The following is a 9,524-nucleotide window of genomic DNA, read 5'->3' on the forward strand; positions in this document are numbered from 1 at the left end:
TGCCTTGAATTTAACTGGCCTAGCAAACCTTCTCTGAAGTCACTGTTTGGATTTTTTTAAAGCACCAAATAAGACTAAGGCAAGTGTGTTGCTGGGGTAACTTATCTGCAGCCATTCACTGATTACAGAGACATGTCAGCCCATGTTTTACTTGGCATAAACCCATGCAGGTATGAAATGGAGCCCTTGTTATTGTTGTTGGTGTGAGGTGCTTCTTCAGTTGATTCCAACTCATAGTGACACTGTGCACAACAGAACAAAACACTGCCAGGTCCTGTGCCAGCCTCACAATTGGTGTTATGTTTGAGCCTATTGTTACCAGTGTATCCACCCTACTCATTGAAGATTTCTCTTTCTCATGGGCCCTGCACTTTACCAAGTACTGTGTCTATCTCCAGAAACTGATCCCACCTGACATGTCCAAAGAAAATGAGAAAAAGTCTAACCGACTTCACTTCTAAGGAGCATTTTGACTGCACTTCTTCCAACCCAGATTTGTTTTTTCTTGTGACAGTCCAAGATACTTAAAATATTCTTCTCCCACACCATAATTCAAATGCATCAATTCTTCTACCATCTTCCTTATTCGTTCCTTTTGCATGCAAATGAGGCAATTGAAAATACCATGGCTTGGGACAGGTGCACCTCAATCCTCAATCTGACATTTTTGTTCTTAAATGCTTTAAAGATATCTTTTGTAGCAGATTTGCTTAATGCAGCACACCATTTGATTTCTTGACTGCTGCTTCCGTGAATGTTGATTGTAATCCATACAAAATGAAATCCTTGACAACTTCAGTCTTTTCTCCATTTATTATTATGTTAATTATTGGTCCTGTTGTAAGGATTTTTGTTTTCTTTACACTGAGCTGCAAGCTACAATGAAGGTTGAATATAGTCTTTGATCTTCATCAGTAATTATTTTGACTCCTCCTCACTTTCAACAAACAAGGTTGTGTCATCTGTATATTGCAGGTTGTTAGAGTCTTCCTCCAATTCTTCTTCATATAATCCAGATTGAATGCCGATGGTGAAAGGCTAAAACCCTGGCAGAAAGGAAAAGTGGAGGATTACTGACTGGCTATAGATAAGGTCAGCTTCTGCTTGAAGTCCTTTGAAATGTACAAGTTGACCATTTGGCTAAAAGTTAGCAAGTTACCACTTAGGCGAGTAGTTGTTGTTAAGTGCCATCAAGTTAGTTCTGACTCAGAGTGACCCTGGATAGTGTTTCCAAGGAGCAGCTGGTGAGTTGAACCACTGATCTTACATTCCAGCGCATTATTCCACAGCGCCACACAGGGAGTCCATGTGTATATATATGTGTTGTGAAGTGCTGTCAAGTCAACTCCAACCCATAGCAACCCTGTATAGGGTTTCTGAGAAGCAGATGGTGTGCTTGAACTGCCGACCTTGCAGTTCATACAGCTTTGTAGTCTGATGCATTAATCCACAGCGCCACACCAGGACTATAAGTATCTCATTACTTATGTAGGATATTTCTAATTCAAAGGATTGCATAATGACAGTCCTGATGTGGCTCTGTTGGCTAAGCACTGGACTTCTAACCACAAAGTTGGCAGTACAAACCTACCAGTCAAATCTTGGAAACCCTATACAGGGATGCATATAGATGTAGATATAGATATAGATAAGACCAATCGCAGTGTTATGCATTAATAACAGCAACAGCTTTTCCAGGTCCTGCAGTCATCTCAACAAAATTATACAGACATCCAGCAATCTCCATTAAAAAAAGAAAAGAAAAAGTATTTAAAAAAACTCAGAAAACAGCAACATTCTGTTACTCTTGTGGTAGCTGGCACCCTTTTTTTTGTGTGTGGATGATTAGCTTCTCATGATTGTAGTATCCTGACACATTCTTTCCATGAACATCCTGACCTTTGACTTCCTAGGAATGCATGTTGGTTCCATCAGTCTTGTGTATACAAGTGACTTCAGTCTGAAACTTTTCTTACATAGGTCATTACTTTGCTAATTTCTCAGGAGATAACACCCTGGTGTGGCACTGTAGGATAAGCACTGCAAGCTTGGTTTGAACAGCAAGGTCAGCAGTTCAAACTCCCAGTTGCTTCTCAGAAACTTTAGAAACCCTATACATGGTCACTATGAGTCAGAACCAGCTCAACGGCACTTAATAACACCACCACCAAAGCACAACCATGGCTTCCAGGTCCCTTGGTTATAGAAAGAAAGTCACCAAAGACACAATATACGTTTTTTAAAACACAGGCTCCAGTCAGACTGTGGAGTTCCTGTTTCCAGAAATGGTGCTGTAGGATAGGCACTAGAATACTAACTATAAGGTCAGCGGTTCATACCCACCAGCCACTCTTCAGAAACCCTTACAGGGTCTCTATGGACTCCTGGTGTGGTGCTGTAGAATCAGCATAGAACTTCAAACCACAAGGTCAGCACTTCAAACCCACTAGCTGCTCCTCAGAAACCCTATACTCAACAGCATCTAATAACAAATACCTGAGGCAGAACCAATTCAATGGCACTTAACAGCAACAAGCTACACAGATCATTCTTAAAAAGAACCCAATGCCTAAGGCCCACCAGTTTCCAGTTAAACTTCATCCTATACTTATTCTCCAACCTGGTGATGACTGTAGCCAACCAGTTCTTTCACAGTTCAAAAGGACATCTAAGGGAAGATGGCCTGAGTGGGTCACCTCAATGCTGTGAACCCAGACATCTAGATTGCAGGAGAATCAGAGCAATTTTGTCAGACCCTTCAAAATAAAATCACTTTGAATCACTTATATAGGATGTTTCTAATATAAAGGATTGCATAATGACAGTTAGTCCCAATATGGCTCTGTTGACTAAGCACTGGACTGCTAACTACAAGGTTGGCAGTACAAACCCACCAGTCCTTTCTTGGAAACCCTATACATGGATGCTATGAGTCAGAACTGACTTAATGGCACTTCTGCTCCCCCCATCCCCAGAAAGACTTACAGCCTCAGAAACCCTGTACAGGGTCGCTATGAGTCGGAACCGAAACCGACTCCATGGCACATAACAACAACAACAACAACAAAAACAACAGAACAAAATCACTTATACAAAGGATTTCTATTTCAAAGGATTGCATAACAGTTAATATATTTCATTACAAACATTTCTAAAGTTAAAGACTGGAAGAAAAAATTCAAACCTCTATTGCAATATTGAAGGATTCTATAGGCAAAATGTTAAATGATGAAAAAAGCAGGAATGGAAGGAATATACAAAGTCAGTGTACCAAAAAGAAATGGTCAGTGTTCAACCATATCAAGAGGTAGCATATGATCAAGAGCCAGTGATACTGAATGAAGAAGTCCAAGGTTCACTGAAGGCATTGGCAAAGAACAAGGCTCCAGGAATTGATGAAATACTAATTGAAATCTTTCAACAAACTGATGCAGCACTGGAGGCACTCACTTATCTATGCTTAGAAATTTTGAAAACAGCTACCTGGCCAACTGATTGGAGGAGAGCCATATTTGTGCCCATTCCAAAGAGAGGTGACCAAACAGAATGTGGAAATCACAGAAATATCACATGCAAGTAGAATCATACTAAAGATAATTCAAAATTGCTGCAAGAGTGCATCAGTAGGGAACTGCCAGAGTTTCAAGCCAGTTTCAGATGAGAACATGGAACAGGTGGATCTTGGCTGAAAGCAGAGAGTACCAGAAAATGTTTGCCTGTGCTTTATTGACTACAAAAAGGCTTTCGACTGTGTGGATCATGACAAACTATGGATAACATTGTGAAGAATGGGTTTTCCAGAACATTTAATTGTGCTTATGAGGAACCTGTACATAAACCAAGAGACAGTCGTTCAAACAGAACAAGGCTACATTGAATGGTTAAAAATCAGGAAAGGTGTACACCGGGCTTGTATTCTTTCTCCATACTTATTCATTCTGTACACTGAGCTAATAATTTGAGAAACTGGATTATATGAAGAAGAACATGGCATCAGCATTGGCCAAAGACTCATTAACAACCTGAGATATGCAGATGATACAACCTTGCTTACTGAATCAGAAGAGGACTTAAAATATATGCTTATGGAGATCATAGTCCACAGTCTTCAGTATGGGTTGCATCTCAACGTAAAGTAAACAAAAATCTTCACCACTGAACCAATAAATAACATCATGATACATGGAGAAAAGATTGACGATGTCAAAGACTTCATTTTGCTTGGATCGTCTATCAACACTCATAGAAGCAGCAGGCAAGATATCAAATGACATATTGTATTAGGCAAATCTGCTGCACAAGACCTCTTTAAAGTGTTCAAGAGCAAAGATGTCAGTTTGATGATTAAGGTGCACCTGACCCAAGCCCTGATATTTTCGATAGCCTCCATATGCATCTGAAAGTTGGAAAATGAATGAGGAAAACCATAAAATAATGCATTTGAATTAAGGTGTTGAGAAGAATGTAAAAATACCATGGACTGCCAGAGGAACACACAAATCTGTGTCTGAAAAGTCCAGCCAGAATGCTCTTTAGAAGCCAGGATGACCAGACTTCAGCTCTCATACTTTAGACATATTATTAAGAGGGACCAGTCCCTGAAGAAGGACATCAATGGACATCATGCTTGGTAAAGTGGAAGGTTAACAAAAATGAGGAAGACTACTGTGAGAGTTAAGTTCTGTGTCAACTTAATTGAGCAAGGATTCCCAGTTGTTTGGCAGTTCATAGTTAACTCTATGATGATTGGCAATTATCAGCAGGCATAGTTCATTCTATTATGATTGGCTATGAGCAGCCAATCAATTGAAAGGATGTTTCCTTGGGGGTGTGGCCTGCTCCCAATATAATGGACATGCAGGAAAGACTTGCCGTCTTCCTTACTGGGTCTGGATCTTGCATCTGGGTCATCCCCCAACCTCTGGTTCTTTGAACCTGAGCCAGTGGCCTGCTCTATTGTATGTTTGTCTACTGGACTATAAAATGGGATGCCCACCAGGGAGCCCTGCATGCCTATTCCTGTCACCCTGTCTCATGTGCTTCATGCTGCCAATTCTGCGAGCATCTCCCATGCCTTTGTCAAACATCACCCTGCTGCCACCCCTGTTCCAGCACCAAGGTCCTGCTCTGGACCCCAACTTGGGATTCCTGCTTTCTGGAGCTGCCCACCAATCTTGGTTTGTCTGGCCTGCACCTGGGACTCTCCTATCTCTACAATTGTGAGGCGTTTCCTTAGTCTAAACTTCTCTTTATGGTGGTGGTTGTATGCCATGAAACTGGTTCCAACTCATAGTGACCCTTATAGGGTTTCCGAGGCTGTCAATCTTTACAGGAGCAGAAAGCCTCATCTTTCTCCCACAGAACAGCTGGTAGCTTCGAACTGCTGACCTTGAGGTTAGCAGCCTGACTGGTAACCACTACGCTATATATAAGTATACATATAAGTAGCACTGATTTCACTTCTCTGGAGAACCCAGCCTAAGACAACCGCCAACAAAATGGATGAGCACAGTGGCGGCAGCAGTGGGCTCAAGTGGAACAGCGATTATACAAGGATGGTGCGGGATCAGGCAGTGCATTGTTCTGTTGTGCAGAGGATCAGTAAGTGTCAGGGCCAACAACAACAAAGCAGAAAGTAGCAACTGATTTAGGTTTTAACAAGCTGTTTTTGGATGCTGCTTTGAGAAAGATGCTGCTTTGAGAAAGATGCTGCTGGACAGATGATGGAAAGCAGGCAAAGATGAAAGCAGAGAAATCAATTCGAAGGCTATTGCAGTAATCAGATGAGAGATCACATTAAATTCAGGATGCCTGTTGCTTATCCAAGTGCTGAAATAAATTCAACATATAGAAATACAAGTCTGGAGTTCAGGGATGAGATCAGGACTGAAGATATAAATTTGGAAGTTGTCAGTATATATGCTTTGAGACTAGATAAGGTCACCTAGAAAATGAGCATCATTACAGAAAAGAAGAGATCTGAGTCCTAATCCTTGATATCACAACATTTAGTGGTCTGGGAGTGTGGAAGAATCAGTAAAGGAAAGGGATGCTCTAATTGGAAGCAAACTAAGTCTGTCTCAGAGGTCAGGTGAAGATGGTGTTTCAGGAATGACGAAGGACTGCTCCCGTGTTACGTGCTCTCTGTAGGCCCGGTGAGCTGGGGAATGCAAAGAGGCCAATGAAAGCTATTGGTAGCGTTGATAAAAGTTGTTGGGCTGTTGTAGACAAAAGTCTCATTGGGATACCTTTGGGGAAAATTATGAGAATTGAAGACCGTGAATAAAGACAACTCTTGCAGGGAGTTTCCCTCCAAGGGGAGGAGAGAAATTCTGTGGCTGTTGGAGGGAATGTTGGAAGGGATTTTTTGTTGTTTGTTTGTTAACAATGGGGAGAATTAGAGCATGAATACACAATAAAGGAAATAGTAGTGTTCTCTTCTGACTATTTCCATTTGTATCTCCTTTATGACCTATCAAACACCTTCTTCTTGAGATACTGTCTTCCCTTGGCTTGGCTGATAATCACTCTGAAGTTTTTTCTCTGATCATTTCTTTCTTCTCTTCTTTGTGGTATTTTTCCCTGGGCAATGCATGGTTAGGCACTTGGCTTCTATCAGAAAGGATGGCAGTTTGAACCCACCTGGTGGTTCCATGTAGAGTCCTAGTGTGATGTTACAGGACAAGTACTTGACTGCTAATCTCAAGGTTGAAGATGCAAACCTACCAATTGCTTCTTTGAAACCCTATACAAGTCACTATGAATCAGCACCAACCCAATGGAACTTAACAGCAGCAGTGGTTACATGGGAGAAATCCCTGGTGGTCTGCTTCTGTACCAATTACTGTTGTTGTCCAGTGCTGGTCCTACACCACACTAGCACCACAGCAGCCTAGAAAACCTATGCAGTAGTTCTACTCTGTCACATGGGGTTGCTATGAGTCAGAATCGCCTTTATAGGGACAACATTTCTAAATTACCTAAGGTCCTACTCGGTACTTCTTTCCTTCTAAATCTTCATGCTGTTCTTAAACAATCAATTATTTTTCTATTCAACAAATATTTAATATATGCCTCTCAGGCATTCCTGTGGGTATTACAGAAACTCTGACTGCACTACGTTCTCTTGTATAACCACAGTCAATGTCTCAGGCTTCCATTCAAGGCTATTAGCAGTTCTGTAGTAAAGGACATCAACTGTCTTATCATTACATAGGCTGAAAACAGTGTCTTCCCTTGCTGAGAATTTTATAGAGCATGAAGGAAGGCTCATTAACAACTTGCATTATACAGATGATACAATCTTGATTGCTGAAAGTGAAGAGGACTTAAGATACTTACTGATGAAGTGGGTTTTTTTAATGTTTTATTGTGAATTGTGTGATAGTTTACATGGGAGAACATTAGTTCTCAATATGAAGTATGCATTGCACCTCAATATGAAGAAAACAAATATCCTCACAACTGGGTCAAGAAATAACATCATGATAAATGGAGAAAAGATTGAAGTGGTCAAAGACAACTTTTTATTGGATCCAACATCAACACTCCTGGAAGCAGTAGTCAAGAAATCAAACAAGTGATTAACTTTTCAGCCTAAGAGCAGAAATCCCTGGGACCATCAAGGGAGAAGAGTGCAGAGCGGGACCCTGCCCAGAGACGCAGTGATGCCTGAGATGGAGGCAGAGACGATGATGTGGAGAGATGGAGCTGTTGGGGACTTTAGACACAGAGAGGAAGAGGGGCTGTGTGCTGATGACCGGGGGGCATGCTTGTAGTGTATACCCTTTGGATGGTTGATGATGCATGGAGGGGATTGTAACCATAGCAATGAAATGATATACTATAGGATGAATGTAAAACTGATGTTCTCCCATGTAAACTATCACATAACTCACAATAAAACATTAAAAAAAAAAAAGAAATCAAACAATGTACTGCATTAAGCAAATCTGCTGCACAAGACCTCTTTAAAATGTTGAAGAGCAAAGTTGTCAGTTGGAGGACTAAGGTGCACCTGACTAAAGCCATGGTATTTTCAATAGCAATGAATAAGGAAGATTGTAGAAGAATCAATGCATTTGAATTATGGGGTCAAAGAAGTATATGAAAAGTATCATGATCTCCAGAAGGACAACCAAATCTGTGTTGGAAGAAGTACAGCCAGAGGCTCATTAGAAGTCAGGATGACCACACTTCATTTCTAATACTTAAGACATATTATCAGGTGGGACCAGTCCCCGGAGAAGGATATCATGCTAAGTAAAGTGGAAAGCCAGCAAAAAAGAGAAAGAACCACAACTAGATGGATTGGCACAGTGGAGCAGCAATGAGCTCAAGCGTAACAATGGTTGTGAGGACGGTGCAGGACTAGGTGTGTCTCATTCTATTGTGTATAACATCGCTATGAATCAGAACTGATTCCCTGGCACCTAACCACCACAACAAAACCATTTTCTTCCCTTGCTGAGAAGTTTCTAGAACCTCAGTAGTGTAGTGGATTACAAGCTGGTCAACAGTTCGAATCTACCAGTTGTTCCTCAGGAGAAAGATGAGACTTTCTGCTTCCATAAAGATGTACAGCTTTGGAAACCCTATGCAGAGTCACTATGGCTCAGAACCAACTTGATGGCACACGGCCAACCAGTTTCATATAAAACATTAAAGTATAGGTTTGTGATTGTTATATTAGTAATAAGCATCCTATAAAAATTTTAAGTTATTTTAATTCAATAAATAAAGACAACTTCAAGTTGAAGTTTGATCTCTGGCAAATGTGATCTCTGGTTAAGACCATAATTATAAACTCAAGTATGCATGCTGAGCATCACCTTTTTAATTTTATACCAAATATTTTCTGTCTTAGATCCAGATGTTAAGTCCTCGTTTCAACAATCCGATCTGGAGAAGACTGTGGTGATTCCCAGTCACAGCAGCTTCCTGATCACAGAAGTCTTAGATGATATGAATGCTTTAGCTATTGCCACCATGCCTGAAACAGTACCCATTAATATGACCTTTTCAAAAGACAAATGGTTCTTATACAACTTTGGGCTAAATGCTGAACGAACATGGAATATATTTTCAAGAAAATGTAATTATTGGTTTCAACAATGTGATAAGGAGTCACTATCCCTCAGTATTCAGAGATACATTGATCTTGGGAAACATTATTCTTTAAAAGTTAAGATCATACCTACTGTTGCAGGTAAGTTTGTTTTTCTTGGGAAGCATCTTGAATGTGAAGTAATCCTCTTTGGTAGTGCTTTATGTTTGGGTTCCACAGTAGCAGTCTATTGATCACAGACTGAGCATCTAATCATCAGATCCATATGTGGCCCAGATTTTATCCAGCTTTCACATGAATACGAGGTGATTAAAAATACCATGGCTTGCGCCAGATGCTCAAAGTGACATTTTTGTACTCTTCAATGCTTTAAAGAGGTCTTTTGCATCAGACTTGCCCAATGCAATGCATTGTTTTATTTCTTGACTGCTACTTCCATGGGCATTGACTGTGGATC

At 40.6% G+C, this 9,524-nt stretch overlaps 1 protein-coding gene across 1 annotated transcript in view; it reads left to right on the plus strand.

Annotated features, from left to right (window-relative positions):
- The window catches only part of CATSPERB (catsper channel auxiliary subunit beta), a 191,888-nt gene that overhangs the window by 130,467 nt on the left and 51,897 nt on the right, over nucleotides 1–9,524 (plus strand). The window contains exon 17 of the mRNA XM_006839633.1: nucleotides 8,873–9,208. Coding sequence (XP_006839696.1) covers nucleotides 8,873–9,208 — 336 coding nt within the window. The remainder of the gene's footprint in view (nucleotides 1–8,872; nucleotides 9,209–9,524) is intronic.

Source organism: Chrysochloris asiatica, unplaced genomic scaffold, assembly GCF_000296735.1.
Source record: "Chrysochloris asiatica unplaced genomic scaffold, ChrAsi1.0 scaffold00025, whole genome shotgun sequence".
NCBI lineage: Eukaryota > Metazoa > Chordata > Mammalia > Afrosoricida > Chrysochloridae > Chrysochloris > Chrysochloris asiatica.